Source organism: Lissotriton vulgaris, chromosome 3_1 (assembly GCF_964263255.1).
Source record: "Lissotriton vulgaris chromosome 3_1, aLisVul1.2, whole genome shotgun sequence".
Classification (NCBI taxonomy): Eukaryota; Metazoa; Chordata; class Amphibia; order Caudata; family Salamandridae; genus Lissotriton; species Lissotriton vulgaris.
In genome coordinates this window covers 1,354,683,815-1,354,701,953 of record NC_141689.1, presented here as the reverse complement: position 1 = coordinate 1,354,701,953, position 18,139 = coordinate 1,354,683,815, and the positions used below count along the sequence as shown (strand labels likewise).

The following is an 18,139-nucleotide window of genomic DNA, read 5'->3' as shown; positions in this document are numbered from 1 at the left end:
GAGATTTTTTACCACCTGCTTTGGCTCTGGGACTGGGCCAAGGTCTTGCGGCCACCAGTCTGGTGACCATAGGAGCTTTGCCTCACCGAACAGCATCACTTCCGTTTTTGCCACATTGCATTGCAGGAAGTTTGATGCCATCCAGTGGGCTACTGCCTTCATCCCCAAGGAAAAAGAGTTCCTGACCGTATCCGTAAGATGTTTAAACGGGAAGAGGAGTTGAGTGTCATCCGCGTATGACATAGGGATGAACCCATGGGATCTCATGATGTTAGCCAGGGGGGCCACATAGATATTAAACAGGGTCGGGCTTAAGCAAGACCCCTGTGGCACCCCCTTTGAGATCCCCAACTCCTCTGACCGGTAAGCACCCAAGGTGACAGTCTGGGTGCGGTCGGTCAGGAAACTCCTCAGCCATGCCAGAGCTACACCTTCCAGACCGATGTTAACAAGTCTGGTGGTCATGATGTCATGAGACACGGTGTCGAACGCCGCAGACAGATCCAGCAGAACCAGGATGACGGAATAACCCCCATCCTGGTACATACGTAGATCGTCTGCGACTGACAGCAAGGTGGTCTCGGTGCTATGTCTCGGCCTGAAGCCCGACTGAGAGGGATCCAGTCCATGTGTCTCCTCAACAAATCTGGACAGATGTCCATTAACGAACTTCTCCATCATCTTGCCCATAAAGGGGAGGAGAGAAATGGGTCGCAGGTTGGCAAGATCCGTCCAAGGAATGGTGGTATTTTTCCTTAGCGGTCTTACCAATGCCCGTTTCCAATCTCTCGGGACTTCTCCCGTGCTTAAAGACAGATTGATCAGTTTCTGTATATCTGGACCAAGAATATCAGCCAGCATAGGCATGATCCGGGCGGGAACAGTATCCTGCGGACTACCGCTCTTAATTACTTTAATAAGGGAGGTGACTTCTTCCAAAGAAATAGGGGGAAAGTTTTTTAAACGATTGGCCAGTGTGTTCTGCTGAATACTGTTATGAGGGAGGTTGTTAGGATCGGCCACTTCCATAGATTTAGTGGCTAATATCTTAGCATAAATCGTGTCAATTTTATTCATAAAAAAGGAAGAAATCCTATCACATAGTTCTTGGGAAGCAATCTCCGCCGTTTCGCATGCTACAGGCTTGGTAAAAGTTTGCAGGATTTGAAAAAGAACTTTAGAGTCCTTCCCAGCCTCTGCAAGTTGCATCGCAATGTGGCTTTTCCGAGCCAACCTTATTGCCTTATAATAGGATCTAAGGGATGATAGGTAGCATTGTTTATCCTCCGGCTTCCGAGAATGTCTCCACACTTTTTCAAGCTTCCTGGTCTTTTGTTTCATGTGTCTCAGGTCTTCGGAGTACCAGACTTCTTGTCTGGCTGCTTGGCGGGGTTTATACGTTTTAAGTGGTATGGTACCATCAATTGCTTCATTTATGGCATTTGTAAAGCGATAGAGCTCAGTTGGCATTATTCCCTCATGCTCATTAATTATAGGGGCTTGATAAGCCTCTCGAAAGGTGTCCTGTGTAAGTTTGTGCCATGGTCTTCTTTTGGTCGGCAAGGCAGTCGGTACACTTGATTTACACATGGGCTTAGTATAAAACTTTAAAATATAATGATCAGTCCATTCTGCTTGAATGGGGGATGGGCACATATTTAAAAATGAGTTGGAGAACACCAAGTCCAACGTATGGCCTGCCTCATGTGTAGGTCCCTGATTCATTTTTTTCAGACCTAAATGTTCCATATCAGTGAGAAGTGTTCTGGCCTCCATGCAGGTCTCCAGTTCACTGTGGAAGTTGAAATCCCCAACTAATAGGAAAATCTGATTGTTTGAGATGAATGGAGATGGGTTCTTGGATGTGTTTGGCTGTGAGAACCCGCCGACTCTGGCGGGTGTTTGTTGGGGTGTGCCAGGGGCGAACAGGTGCAGCAGAGCCAGCAGCTTGGTGTGGGGTGGGATGTTGGTTGTCCGCTGTGTTGGTGCAGTTGGCCTGTTGGGCAATGACGGCCGGGATGGCTCGGATATCAAGCCTGTACTGGACAGTGACGTTGTCAGGTGTTGTGCCTGTGAGGCAGGTGTGTTTCATGGGGGACCGTTGTCTTTGTCTGCACTGCCTCTGTGGTGGTCCGGCGGGGGGGGGGCGTGCCAGATGGATGTTGTGGCCCTCTTGGGTGTCCGTGCTGCATGTTGAGTTGCTCCATGACGCCCTGGGCAGGGCTCCCTTTTGTGGTGCAGGCTGCCGTCCGACTTTACACCAGGTCAGAGCAGGTGTAAAATTCCTGGTGCTAACGCGCCTTATCGCGTGTTTTGCGTTCTTCTGGCCGATCTGTCTGGTCGTAGTGAATGTTGAGGTGTGGTGTTGTCGCGGGTTTTGGCACGGGAACGCCGTATTTCGTTAGCGATAGTTGCAGGGGTCCTCTGTGGTGATGTTTTTTGAGGCTGCTATCGCGGGAAAACTGGTGCTGTGGGCTGTTAGCACCTGCTTATGAATGGTGGGGTACATTTATCACAACTTTGGCTGCGATAAAGATCAGTTAATTCCGCGATAGCTCCTTGTGAATATGCCCCAAAGACTCTTCTACCTCCTTCTGCTCAGGAAAGTACTTAAGGCCCTTCACCAGTCACCTTAATCTCCCACCCTATATGCTAACTTCTGATCAACATATGTCTACTCCTCTTGTCCAAAGTCTGTAACCTGTAGGGATTGGGCTTTATACTTGCTTTCTGTAAAGTATTCCTCTGCCCAATTGCCTAGGTTAATTCTCTACAAATAGCACTATAAAAAAAGCGCAGAAGAAAATATGAACCATGAACTGCACAAATATCAGCTGCAAAAATGTTTGCATTTTCAGGAAGAAGAGTGTATGCTGCACATGGTTTCTGAGACGACACAAACTAATATTGTTACCCAGTGATGGGGTAAAAATAAAAACTGTGGCCTGTCACTCAGATGGGAGATAGAAGCTGCTCCCTGATGGGACAAAAGCTTAAAGAAGAATCAGTATTGACGCCGATGTGAAGTAGGCTGTGACAGACTTGTGTAATGGTTAATGCAGATGAAAGCGGTAGTGTCAGAGGATCGCTTTGTCAATAAGGGGATATGCTACTTCTAAAGCATAACAAACACCCGTCTGAGATTCTAGATTAAAATAATGCGGCCCATTGACTGGAAATGTAAGAAAAACGCACACCTTTGAGAAGCAGTATCTGTGCAATCCCTTCTAATGGTGATAAAAGTATTCAAAAAAGTTCAGTGAACATTAGCATTTTATAATACACAAGGGAACCGTCTTGGAGTACTGACCTAACCTACTGATGCCAAAAAGCTGCCAAGCGCTCTGATATCAAAACTTTATAAATAAATAAACCCCAAAGTATTTATGTATAATTAACCTATATTGTGAAAGCTTCTTAGTATGAGAATCTACTGAAGATCTAAATGTACAATAGGAAAATGTGCTCATATATGGCTATATATATCACTGTTTCCTGTAATAACATAAGTAACAAGGGCATAAAACAACTTTGCCAAAAAATGGGAAAGTACAATATCGACCAAAGTAAATTCGGAGAACACTCCTTTGGCTGTAGGTTGGATATGAAGTATTTAACATTCAATTAAATAAACTGTTTCTGCAGTCGAGACAGTCTCCTGGGTCCTCGATTCAGTGGCGTAGCTAAGGGGGGAATCCAGGGGGCAGCCTCCCATCACCCCTACCTGCCGTCTAGGGCCGGCAATCCCTCCAAACGCCCCCTCTACATTTCGGCCGGCGCAGGGTGACCTTCCCCACTCACTTTATTTTGGCCGTCGCAGGCGGCATTCGCCCAACCCTCCGCTCTACATTACGGCCGTCGAGGGCGGCATTCCCGACCTGCTCTACAGTTCGCCCGTAACGGGGCTGCAATCGCAGCCGAATCTCTCCATTACCTTCATCTTCAATGGGGTCGAAGCAGGGCGGCAAAAGGAGGGACTGCCATGGACGGCCACAAGGCTAGCTACGCCACTGCCTTGATTATATCAGGCATCGGCATGTATGAACCTATGGTCATATATAATTACACAACAAGAACAAGTGCATCAAAAGCCGCTGCCAATCCAGATCATGACAATGTGAACTGCTTTTAGCTGATTAAGTCTTCTGAAGGGTTACACTACATAACTGGCAGCACCGTAACAGTTTTATACTATTATTCCAGACGCTTCTCTTCCCCACAGCACAGAGACATGAAAATCAATTTGCTAAAAAGTACAACGTATAATTACAGATCTGGTTACAAACGGTTCTCACCTGATCTTGCGGATCTATCATCAGGGGCCAACGCCGACCTCGAGTCACAAGGATACCATTTTCTGTTGACACAAGGTCACGCGGCAAGCCATCGGTATTCCATTGACGGATTTCATAGGCGTCTCCTAAAATATTTATGAGACTGAATTTGGGGTCGATGGGAATCTCGAGCTTCTGACATTCCTTAATCCACAACTCGATCAACTGAGAATAAGAAAAGGAGACCAGTGAGTGCTACAGTGTCAATACCAATTTTAGAAGGCTCTATTCAAATGCCCATAAGATTAACTTACCCCATATGAAGAAAAGTGGGCCATTACATTTAGTATGGCCCTAGAGAGAAACACTGTGAGCTACAAGTTGGGAGAAATGTAATTCTAATCCAATCTTTCTTTATTTCGGTCCGTGAACCATAAAAGAGCATTGCCAAAAATAAAAACAAATTTAACAAGCATTGGCATAGCCAATGGGTCTCGCCTTTGGGACCTTATAAGTGTTTAGCCATGATGTTGTTGCACCAAGGAAAATGTGCTGCATAACTAAATACTTATAAGGTCCCAAAAGCGAGACCTATTGGCTATGCCAATGCGTGTTCTCAGTGGCATCGGAAGGATATTAGCACAGAGCTTTGCAGGCCCCTGAGTCCTCCACACCGTTGGTAGCATTGGAAGGACCTTGGCACACAGCTTTGCACACACCCTCGTCAAGGGGTGAAAATTCAAACATGCACAGTGTTGCTTGCTACAAAGACAGGACCGCCTGAAGGAGTCTCCCATGACACACGTTCACCAAGATGAGATTTATTTTTTCAATGTGGACTACGCTATTTTCAATACATTTACTGCATGAACCACATGAGAATCAAAGATAAACGCTACCCACCTTTTAAATGTAAGTGCCTCTTTCATTCACATTATGCAAGCTGACAATGGTATTATCAAGAGTGAGTGTGCATGAGAGATCAAGTGTATATGACAGTGTGGGTATGTGAGTGAGTGTACGATTGGTACTCATATACTGGAGGTAATTCTGGGCTTACGGGAGATGGCACCCACAGTATATTTCGGAGGAAGGGGAGGTTGATTTTACCAAGGCACAATGAAGAAATGAAGGCCCTGGCATACTTGGTGTATTTCTCAGCATATGGGGGTGTACGTAGCAATATGCTAGTGCCGACATATTGGAGGTAGTTCCTGTCATAAGAGAGCACCAGGGTATGTGGACACCGGTGGCAAAATGTTGGTCCTTGCACGCAGGAGGTAAATTCTGACCTGTGGGGAAGCCATGGTTCATGTTCTATATTTAGGGGAAAGTTTTGACAACAACGTTTTGTATATTATTCTTGCTATTACCCTTGGCAAAATGCCCTTGTAATACTTGAGGAAATTCTTAAAATATGTGACATAACCTTGGTGAAATTCTGCAAGTGGCCTAGTGGAGGTAACTCCTGACATACAGGGTGAACTTATGGGAATTGTCTTGCTTCAGTGGCGCACTGTGAAAATACTAGAATATTTGGTAAGTGCCCTTCCAGACCCTATCGCTTCGCAACAAACTTGTGCGTTTAAATGCATTATTTGATACATGTTTTCTAAATGGGTAATAGGGTGGAAAAATCCGTCCCTCTAATCTCTCAAACCCAGCTTGAACATATGTGGCTTCCTCACAAGTGGATAAGCCTGCTACACTCCTGTCCTAGTTCTTTTTAATTGAAGTTCAAAAACGGGTAATGTGACCCAGGCTGCTAATAATTTTGTGAACCTAATTCCCATTCCCATGAAGGCGATGTCTTTCGTGCTGTATTGTGTAGTATAATTGACAGACTACAGGGGCTGTCCAACCACCCTGAACCAGGGACAATCAATTATGAAACCTAACAGTTGGTTCAGGTAAAAACACAAAAATCACATACATAGAATAAGAAGAGAATTAAGAAAAAGAAGACTATACATACATAAAAACAGTTTTAAAAAAAACAGTTATCATTTATTGAAGTTATAATATCTTAAGAAATTCCACAAAAGAACAATAACGCTCAAGTGAAATGTTGGCAAAAACTAGAACAAACAATTCACAGGCCAAACAAGTGGCTAACAGACAAACATTATATATACAAAAAGAACAACAAAAACAAAATAATGCGTCCTTCATGAATTGGGGCCACAAAGGTGTCGACGGTGTTTAGACCGCTAGGTTATTGTGCAATCATCATCAGGACCAAAAGGTTGCTTGAGCGTGCAATTGCTTCGTCTAAGGCAGAGGTCTTCAAACCTTTGGAAGCCGAGACCCCCCTGTCAACATTTTGAGGTGTAAGGACCCCCTCCTGACAACAATTTCTAAACCTGTAGGCAGGGCTACTGGAATTATGAGGCAGTTGAGGACCAAATTACGCAACAGGCTTGACTAAATTGTGTGGGAAGAAAATGTAAATGATGTTACGTGACGCAGCGTATTTTGGGATAGTATTGCTTCATTATTTTGAAATTAATTTTTTACACACAATAACACTGAGGAAAGATTTCACCCCATCAGTACCTGTTTATAACCAAAATACAGAAATTAACATCAGAAAGATTTCTAGTCAACCTTTGTGAAGGGCCCTTCACTCCGCAGGAGTGCATGCTGCCACATTAGAAGCTCACCTGGCCCTGGCCGGGAGAATCAGGGGTCCCTTAAAACCCTGGTGGTTTTCTGCAGAGTTAAGCAGTTTACCCATGCAGTTTTCCCCTCACTCCCTCCCTTCCATCCCTCTCTCCTCTCCCAACCCTGGAACCCTCTCTCACTTTGCAGGCCATTTTCTTTCACCCCTTTTTACAACTTCTGAACTCTCCCCATTCAACCTCTCACTTCACCTTTAATCACCTCTTGCCATTCTGTCTTTTTACTGCCCTCATCTCTAACAGTCTCTCGCATTTATCTCATGGCCTCTCTGGCCCGTCACCACCCGTTCTCCTCAGCACTTCTCATTCACCTCGTCTCTCCATTCAACTTATTGTCTATTTGTATCTTACACCTCTCCGGTCCCCGTATTAATCTTTCACATCTCCCCTTTGTTCTAACAGAAGCCCTCACCTTTGGCTCACACTCACTTCTAGCGTGTTCACACTACTCTTTTGAAATTTACATTTCTCCTCATCCCTGACCTCTTCAATCAAATTCACTCACTCCCTTGCTGTCCTCTCTCATCCTCTCATCTCTCCTCACCAAGCATACGGGTCCGACCTGTATGCTCCTCTCAGCCTGTGACACTCTGCTTATTGTTCCCCAATTCAAAAAGGCATGAGTTGTCTATCCGCTGTTTTGGTGCAGGCCGCGCAGTTATGGGACTTGCACCCTCCTTTGTTTCAATTCACCATGAATCGATTATCCTTTAGGAAGATATAACAATCTTTCTCTATGCTCTGTAGGTTACCCCATTTGGCTGGTTATCCATCTCCTTCTGTGTGTTTCTCATTTGCCTTCAGGCAGCAGATGGTTATTAGCCCCAGGGCTTCTTTTGGTAACAGTAGCACAGTACAAATGTAAATAATAATAACCTGCAGAAGCAGGGGAGCCACTAGACCAGAACTTCTGGGGGAGAGGTACTAACACTCCCAGCCAGGGCTGGCCCTAACACTGGTTGCACCTGGTGCAACAGTCTTTTTTGGTGCCCCACCCCAGTTTCCTCCTTCTCCATGAATTCCCTCACTACCACTCACCAACAATGCACCTCATCTCTCTATAACACCTTTCTGACAAACATTTAATTTTTTATAGCACTACTCATAGTTTACTCACACTCATTTCTGTAATCTGCATTGTACATATTGTTTGTAGCAGGCACATTAACCCTCTGCGCTGTGTGGTTGGCAGGAGTGCCCATGTGAGTGCACGGTGAGCGATGCAACAGTGTGAGAGTAGGGTGAGAGGAGTGACTGCAGGGTGGGCGTACAAATTTGGGTGCGGATGCAAGTTCAGAATGGGATGAATGAATGTATGATTACTGCTGGGATTGTTTGAGTTAGTTGTATATTCAGCAGTGAAGGGGACAGGTGAGTGAAGTGTCACATGAGTGCAGGATGAGTAGTGTGCTTGTGTGACTGCAGGGTGAGGTATAGGGTGAACAGCGCAAGTGCATTGTGAGTGCAGAGTAATCATTGTGAGTGCAGGGTGAGCAGGTGAATGGTGTGAGTGCATGGTGATCAGTGTGAGTGCATTGTGATCGCTATGAGGACAGGATGAGCATGAAAGTGAAGGGCGTGAAGGAGGAGTGATTTGTATGAATGTAGGGTCCATTCCCAGACACTTGAAGTAACCCAGCATGTTATTGACGGCGGCGTAGGGTTTAAGATCTAAGTTAAACTATTGCTATTATGGCAGGGTGGAGTAAATAAATAATGTGCTGATCCTGCAACAAACTTCCAGTCTTATGGATACGGTTGTGTAACGGGCGCGGGAGAAATGGGCAGGAGGCGAGTTCTCGTTAAAGAGGGTTTTTTTGATGCAAACAAGAAATTGGTGCAAGTCTTCCTGGAAGGGACTGTTCGTCGAGGGGACCGGCTTCTATCAGACCTTCGGCTTATGGGCTTGACCGTCTCGCTTCTCCGATATTCTTCGGAGCTTCTTCGGGGTGGAGCCTCGTTGATGTCCGTCTTGCCTCTCGGTGGAAACAAACAAGACAATTTGTCAGGGAAGTGCCCGTACTATATACAAGTGTCAAGGGGAAGGGAGTGAGGAAGCAAAACCCGTGTCACACACTCTGGACGTCCGTCTAGTGAAGGGAATCGGTGAAACGGGATACGGTTTCCTGGGATAAGGAATACCAAGGATTACGCGGTAGACCCGCCCTTTCTTCCAACCCAGTCCCTGATCTTGCTTCGTACCTGGGCTAGCCACACACCTCCCCCGGGTGTGTGGCAGGGCGGCTCGTGGGGACGTTGGCCTCCAGGCGTACCCTCCGTCTCAGGCGCCGCTTCTCCTCTGATCTCTGCTTCCTCCGTTCGTCTTCCTGACTCCACCAAACTCCTCCCGCTGCTCCGCTCCTCTTCCGTCTCTCTCCACACACCAACACTCCGGGTGAACAAGCACACCTGATTCTGCGCTTCTTCCGTATTTGACGTCGAAGCATCCTCTGTTAGGCCCGCCCACACTTCATTTGACTGAGAGTTAAAGGGCCAGTGTATTCCATCCTCGTCCGGCAATCCTATTCCGTAGTCCACCTCAGGAATGTCATTCTGTGGAGGGCAGAGAAGAGGGGGGGGGGGGGGGGTTGAAAACCCCTTGAGGGTCCCAAAGTCCCGTTTCAGGGGGGTCCGCCGTTCTGCCTCGTTACAGGTTGCCAGTAGATTATTTTGATGGCCAGTTGGTACAAAAATAAGAAGTCAATTAAAGCTGTATTTTAAGCACTTATATGTGCATACTTCAAACAGCAAATATAAAAAGAAAGCACTTTTAATTGTGTTCTAGGACTGCCTTTATGATCCATGACTGATAATTAAAAAGAATAAACACAGAAAAGTCACGTAATGAATGAATACATACTTTTTTATTTATAAATCTATTTAGTGTCAAGAGGAGGTCTCTGCAGGCTCTTTAAACAACACAGACAGGCATTTTACTTTTGGAAATCCTACTTTATATTCCTTTTCATGAAATGCATTCTCACACTACATCAGTAAATGTAAAACACAAATGTAAGGAATAGGCAGAGTGGGACCCAGGGGGTACTGGAATCAGGAACACTAAGCCTCTGTAACCAGTTTACAAAGGCATGTAAATATGTTCCAATATCGTTGTGGTGTTATAGTCAGTTCAATGAGGTTGAAAAAATGAAAAAACAAATGTACTTTATGTAATCCATGGTTTTATATATCTATATATATATATATATATTTTTATATATATATATATATATCTCTATCTATCTATCTATCTATATATACATGGGACTATGTTCACTAGTTCACAAGAATTTATCCAAACCACCGGGCAGGCCTATAATATCAGCCAGGCAGGGTACATTTGAGAATGCCTCCCGAGATATTGATCATTTCCTGCAGGAACATGTGAGAGCTCTTCCCTCGTACATCAGAGATACTGGTGATTTTTTGAATAAGATTAGACCAATTGTGTGGCAGGAAGATTACTTATTGTTAACGCTTGATGTAACTTCTTTGTACACCAGTATAAATCATGATGATGGCTTGAGGGTGGTAAAACACTTTTTGCAGCGCAGGCCTGCCTGCATGCTACAACACAACAACATGATCAGTGAGATGACAGAGATCTGCCTCAAAAGCAACTTCTTCCTGTTTCAAAAGCAGATATTTCAACAACTGAGGGGAGTTGCGATGGGGGCCTGCTTCTCCCCAAGCTACGCGTGCTTGCACATGGGGCTTTGGGAGGAGCAGGTCCTTGGGGGAACCTATGAAAGTACCATGGCTAGTAATATCATAGCCTGGTACAGGTTCATTGATGACCTCTTCATTATTTGGAGGGGGTCAGAGGAGGAGGCATCTAGGTTCATTTTGAATATTAACACAAACGACTTGAACTTAAGATTCACTGGTCAGATCAGTAGCTCAAAAGTTACCTTCTTGGATGTGGAGGTTAGCATTGCTAACGGAAGAATGGTAACGGACCTGCACCGTAAGGAGACAGCAGGCAACACGGTGTTGCACGCCACTAGCCACCACCCAGCCCACCTGATTCGGAGCATTCCCTACGGGGAAATGCTAAGGATCAGGAGGATATGTGGTCCAGGTGAAAATTGTACTAGAGCCCAAAATGCAAGCAGGGAAAGGTTCATTGAGAGAGGGTATTCCAGAGAAATGGTGGAGGGTGCCATGAAGCGCGCCAACAAAACCTCTGGGCATGATTTGACTATGGGTGCTGTACCTACACAGGCACGAGATGATAAGGAGTCTGGTCAACCTAGATTGATAACAGCTTACAGCCGACAGCACAAACAAATACACAACATAATTCGCAAGAACTGGCAGGTCATCAAGGGAGATCCGGTTATTGGAGGGATCCTAGATGATAGACCAGCTATAACATACAGTCGGGCCTGATCTATGAGCGATATGTTGGTGAGCAGTAGTCCTGAAGTGGCTGATGACAACTGGCTTGGAAAGAGTAAGGGCTTCATCAAATGTGCTGTCTGTAAGGCGTGTAGGATAGGGAGGAGTCGTACTTCCTATACCACGCCCTTTAGTAGTGAGGTGATAGCAATCAAGAAGAAAATCACCTGCAAATCAGACTGTGTAGTGTACGTGTTGGAATGCGCTTGTGGCCTGCGATACATGGGCAGCACGAAGTTGCAGGTTCACAAGCGCATTTTACAGCATCTAAGGGCAATAAGTAACAGGGATGAGACTTACCCTGTTGCTAGACACGTGAATTCATGCCATGGGGTCATGTAGGGTGTCTACAGTACTACGCTATAGACATGGTCCCGCCCCTTCGAAGAGGGGGTGATAGAGAGGCCCGGCTGCGAATATTGGAGACTCGGTATATCTTAGAGCTCAATTCTAAAACCCCCAATGGTCTGAATCAAACTGAAGACTTACACTCATGTTTGTATTGAGGATATAAATAATATCAGGGTTTTTTTTTCAAGCAGCAAAGAAATTTAGTACTGTAGGGGAGCTTAAGTGGATTGTTAATCAATGAAACTAAGTCGAACATGAAGTTGGCCTTTTTAACTCAATTTGATGGTGATGGGTATAGTGTTATTTTAACCACCAGGGAATGTTTTTTGTTTATTTAAACAATGATTTAGTTAAATTTGTTTAAAGTGCATTAGCTTTCCACCAGTGTACAGCAGTGTGGACGCAGTGGTTCCAGGAGTTGATATGCCCACTTGGACTCAATTTTGAAAAGTGGTCCACCTTAACATGAGTTCCTCTGAAAGACAAGGATGTTTTGTTTCCATTTGCGTAATTTGCACACAATAGAGCGAATTTGCACAGAATGTATGAATTGTATATTTTTAAAGTCATGATTTTAACATGAAATATACGAACTCATTTTATTCTTTTAATTGATTGTACACTTTAATCAATTCAATTAATGGGAACAAACATGAGAGGGATAGGAGGACAGAGAGTTTAATAAATATATATATATATATATATATATATATATATATATATATATATATATATATATATATATATATATATATATATATATATATATATATATTACCTACTGGCGGTCGCCAGTAGGTATATATAGTTAGGACCTAGTTTCCATAGGAAATCCGCAACATTCTATTGGGAATAACTTTGGCGCCGGTTGATCAATCTATGTGAATTTCTCAAAGAAGATGGCGCGTTACGCTCCGCTCCTTCCCTGAAAGTTTCGGGGGTATTCGTGAAGCGGGGGCCGAGAAAAAAGGTGGGTCCCAAAACGTGTTTTCCCCATGCAATTTTCCATAGGACCTTTAGACACGGCTACAGCCCGAACGGCTGAACGGAATTACAAGAAATTTGGCAAAATGGTAGAGTCTGATTCGCAGATCACGCTTTTGCTTAAATGGTGTAAATCCCTCCAGTAGTTGCTGAGAAAATTCAAGTTGAAATCAATTATATATCTATAAGCGCGCACAGTGCGAGCACCGTGCGCGCACCGTGCGAGCACCCCGCGATTTTCCCCCCTAAAAAAATAATAATTTTTAGGGGCCTTGGGGGTCCTTGTGGGACCCCCTGAGCAGGCCTAGAGGGTCAGGGTGCTTCTACCCTGCCCCTTTTTTGAGTTCTACACATTTGTTTTCCTGCTTTCCTGTGCCTTAGTCTACTGAGGCACAAGATGGCTGCCAACTGTTTCTGTTTTGGAGTGTTGATAGACAGTAGCAGCCAATCAGCATGCCTTCCAGAGAAAGCTGCATGCTCATTGGCTGTCAACACTACAAACCAGGACGTGTTGGCATCCATCTTGTGCTAGGTAGACCGAGGCACAAAAGAAGCAGAGCTCACAGCCCACACAGCTCTCACAGCCCACACAGCTCTCACAGCCCACACAGCTCTCACAGCCCACACAGCCCACACAGCCCTCACAGCCCTCACAGCCCACACAGCTCTCACAGCCAACACAGCCCATACAGTTCTCACAGCCCACACAGCTCTCACAGCCAACACAGCTCTCACAGCCAACACAGCTCTCACAGCCAACACAGCTCTCACAGCCAACACAGCTCTCACAGCCCACACAGCCCTCACAGCCCACACAGCCCACACAGCTCTCACAGCCCTCACAGCCCACACAGCTCTCACAGCCAACACAGCCCATACAGTTCTCACAGCCCACACAGCTCTCACAGCCAACACAGCTCTCACAGCCCACATGGCTCACACTCTCACAGCCCAAACAGCTCTCACAGCTCTCACAGCCCACAGAGACCTCACAGCCCACACAGTCCTCACAGCCCACAAAGCTCTCACATCCCACACAGCTCTCACAGCCCACACAGCTCTCACAGCCCGCCTAGGTAGACCGAGGCACAAAAGAAGCAGAGCTCACAGCCCACACAGCTCTCACAGCCCACACAGCTCTCACAACCCACACAGCTCTCACAGCCCACACAGCCCTCACAGCCCACACAGCCCACACAGCCCACACAGCCCTCACAGCCCACACAGCTCTCACAGCTCTCACATCCCACACAGCTCTCACAGCCCACACAGCTCTCACAGCCCGCCTAGGTAGACCGAGGCACAAAAGAAGCAGAGCTCACAGCCCACACAGCCCTCACAGCCCACACAGCTCTCACAGCCCGCACAGCTCTCACAGCCCACACAGCCCTCACAGCCCACACAGCTCTCACAGCCAACACAGTTCTCAAAGCCCCACAGTTCTCACAGCCCACACAGCCCTCACAGCCCACACAGCCCTCACAGCCCACACAGCTCTCACAGCCAACACAGTTCTCAAAGCCCCACAGCTCTCACAGCCCACACAGCTCTCACAGGCCTCACAGCCCTCACAGCCCACACAGCTCTCACAGCCCACACAGCTCTCACAGCCCACACAGCTCTCACAGCACAGCTCACACAGCCCACACTCTCACAGCCCAAACAGCTCTCATAGCCCACACAGCTCTCACAGCCCAAACAGCTCTCACAGCCCACACAGCTCTCCCAGCCCACACAGCTCCCACAGCCCACACAGCTCTGGCAAAGATAATACCAGCAGAGAACAAGCACTGGCAAAGACAATAACGGCAGCAAACAAACACTGGCAAAGATAATAACGGCAGAAAAAAACACTGCCAAAGACAATAACGGCAGCAAAAAAAAAACACAGACAAAGGCAATACCAGCAGCGAACCAACAATGGCAAAGATAATACAATCAGGGGGGCAGGGGCACAAAAAACGGCACAATCAGGGGACAGAAGGCCCGACAAACGGCACAATCAGTGGGCAGAAGGCAAGAAAAAACTGCACAATTAGTGGGCAGAAGGCAACAAATACGGCACAATCAGGGAGCAGAAGGCAAAAAATACACCACAATCAGGGTGCAGAAGGCAAGAAATATGGCACAATCAGGGTGCATGAGGCAGGAAATACGGCACAATCAGGGGGGCAGAAGCCAAGAAATACGGCACAATCAGGGAGGCAGAAGGCAAGAAATACGGCCCAATCAGAGAGCATCTTGCTCCGGTCCAAAATTCGGATCCCTAAGGCTGCTCAGGTTGTCCCACAAAGATATTAACATATGTAAACGTTATCCTCTAATAGAATTCGCATTTAAAAAACCTTGCAAATTCACTGAAAAAACCGTAGGTTTCAGGCCTTATATAGGTAGGAATTAGCATTTAAAAAACCTTGCAAATTCACTGAAAAAACCATAGGTTTCAGGCCTTATATAGTTAGGAATTAGCATTTAAAAAAACCTTTGAAATTAACTGAAAAAACCATAGGTTTGAGGCCTTATATAGTTAGGAATTAGCTTTGAAAAAACCTTTGAAATTCACTCAAAAAACTATAAGTTTAAGGGGTGTTATAGTTAGCTGGACATTTCACTCAGACAAAACCATTGAAATTGCACCGATAGACTAACTATATTTTGCGCACCCGCAATCCACTGCTGATGATGTCACATATTACATCATTCATGACATGGTCAGTGACATCACTGATGACATCACTGATGACAGCTCATTTAACATCAATGATCACACCACTGATGATATACTTCATGTGATAATACAATGCACCTCCTTACACTCTAATATAACCTCTGTTACACCTAGTGTAAAATACAGAGTATCATTTTTGAAACTATTGACACACCAATACCATTTACTACATACGCACTCACTGATTCCTACGTCTACATGCACATTCATTCATTCACCCATAAGGTCACTCGTACATACAGTCACTCATCATTACAACACTATCATATGCACTCATACACCTATGCAGACACACTGCCACTCATCCATGGAGTTACTCACACACCTACTCAGTCCTGTAAAGAATCAATCACACTTTGATTTCTTCATCTATACAGTTAAACACAGAACAGCTTACATTTTCACAGATATACTAACACATACTTACTCACTTATACAATCAAATCCTTCATCCATACTCTTATACATCCACTCATTCTTCAATATGTAAAACATATTTAAACTTTACAAAAACACACAGACACTGGATGATGTTATCAGTGATGTCATTTGAGATGTCATCAGTGATGTCATCAGTGATGTCACTGACCATGTCATGAATGATGTAATATGTGACATCATCAGCATTGGATTGCGGATGCACAAAATATATAGTTAGTGCAACTAACTATATGTGGAATTTCATTGGTTTTATATCAATAAAATGTCCAGCTAACTATATAGGAGGAATTTCAATGGTTTTTTTTTTATGTTAATTCCTAACTATATAAGGCCTAAAACCTATGGTTTTTTCAGTGAATATATATATATATATATATATATATATATATATATACAACACAGAGCACAGACCACAGATAAGGTGCAGATTTTTCTTTATTTGTTAGAGTCCACCATCAGTGCTGGCAGCATTACAAGTTACGGCACTGCAAGTGCCTTGATCACATGATGTGCATTGTGTGTTACATCCTATATATCTACACAGCCATTTTTTTTGTTTTTTCACAGTTTTTTTTTTGGGGCTATTTTAGCTTTTCTGTGTTGTTGACCCTTAAAGTGACAAGTGCCTATATTGTGCAAAGTTCAGCATAGACATAAACAACATACTGTCGCTGTGAGTTTTAATGAATTGTTTGCCAAATGACTCAATTTCATTGCATAAATAACGGTATGAATACCCAATGTTAGATGGTAAAAAACTCGTTTTGGCGTCCAGGTGTAAATACCATGACATTTCCTAATCGCATCCTAATCATACATATGTATATATATATAACTTTCGTTCAAATTTTACAGTACTGTGATATGGAATAAATGATAAATTCATATACTAACACATTGTTCCGCTGAACATTTCTAAAACTTGTGCTGTACACATAAATAACATTGTAAATATCAAATAATTTTTTTTAAACGTGTAAAATAGTGTATAAAAAGTGTGCTAAAAATGTATATATATATGAACAAACAATCCAGCTCCCACAGAGGCATCCATGGAAGAAGGCACGGACTCAAGGTAGTCAAGATACGGCAAATATTTATTCTCACAGGTCTTCCTCAACCTCTCAGATAGTAGAGACGCGTTTCGGCTTGAAATAAGCCTTAATCAGTCTGTTTGGTGCCATTCTTGTCATAGCATATATAGCCCCTCCTTCTTAAGGCAAAAATAGACATAAACAACATACTCAGCAACACAAGGCCGCATTGTCCTATACAGTAAAATACATGCTTGCATTTAGGTAAATATCTGTGGTGTTATCGGTAAACTAATACATCAATTGCATAGTGCAGATCAACAGTTTACACGATTTGCCATTGTTGTTTATGCGTAGGTATATGCATTTTGCATCACAGATGTCATTGCCGTAGGTGTAATATGGTGACTGATTAAACATATGCTGCCAAAGTCTCATCACGTATCGCCTTAATAAAAACACAGTTATGTTAAAAATAAGAAAAAATTGCTTCTATTTCACTGAATTGTCCACATGATGGCAGTCTCTGATCCCAAGTGCTCACCCGAGCAGATAACAAAATCACCTGTTCGTAATGCAACGATTTCTGCTGCAGAAATTAAGTGAGCTCCCATGATGTCATGAACGCCCCGATAACACATCAGTTATCCAGACACAGGGAAACAAATTAGAGGCATCCATGCCCCCGGGGGCAAATTGCACACAATGTGTGATCTTTTCGACTTGAATGTCAGCCTCCGGGCGTGCGCACACAATCCAACAGGACTACCTTTCGCATAAGGCCCCTCAACTTTATATATGTATTTATATACACCAAGGTGTATTGATGAATCAGTGCGTGTATGAGTGCCTGGTTGTGTTAATGTTTGTATCAGTCTGTCTGTTGGTGTCTAAGTGGATGTACACGTTTGTGAGCGAGTACGTGAGTGGCTGTATGGGTGATTGACTGATTGTCAACAGAAAAGTCAAAGACTTTTCTGTTTGTTTATCCAAATACCTGCTCTCATAATAATTATCTTATTGTATTTGTATTTTTAATTTAAGATCTTTGTTAAGGTTTCTGGATCATTTTTTTGGATATGCATCCTTTCCAGTTTGGAGATATCATTCTCTAGTGAAAGTAGCTGTGAGTTCACTTCTTTATTCATGTTTGATTTTATTTTTACGATCACTCCTCTAACGGTGGTTTTAACGCTTCTCATCTTATAAGGTGCGATATTCTGTTCTCTTTATTCTCTAAATTGT

At 44.3% G+C, this 18,139-nt stretch overlaps 1 protein-coding gene across 1 annotated transcript in view; it reads right to left on the bottom strand.

Annotated features, from left to right (window-relative positions):
- The window catches only part of DNAH6 (dynein axonemal heavy chain 6), a 2,460,712-nt gene that overhangs the window by 685,282 nt on the left and 1,757,291 nt on the right, over positions 1–18,139 (bottom strand). The window contains exon 55 of the mRNA XM_086961829.1: positions 4,296–4,499. Coding sequence (XP_086817955.1) covers positions 4,296–4,499 — 204 coding nt within the window. The remainder of the gene's footprint in view (positions 1–4,295; positions 4,500–18,139) is intronic.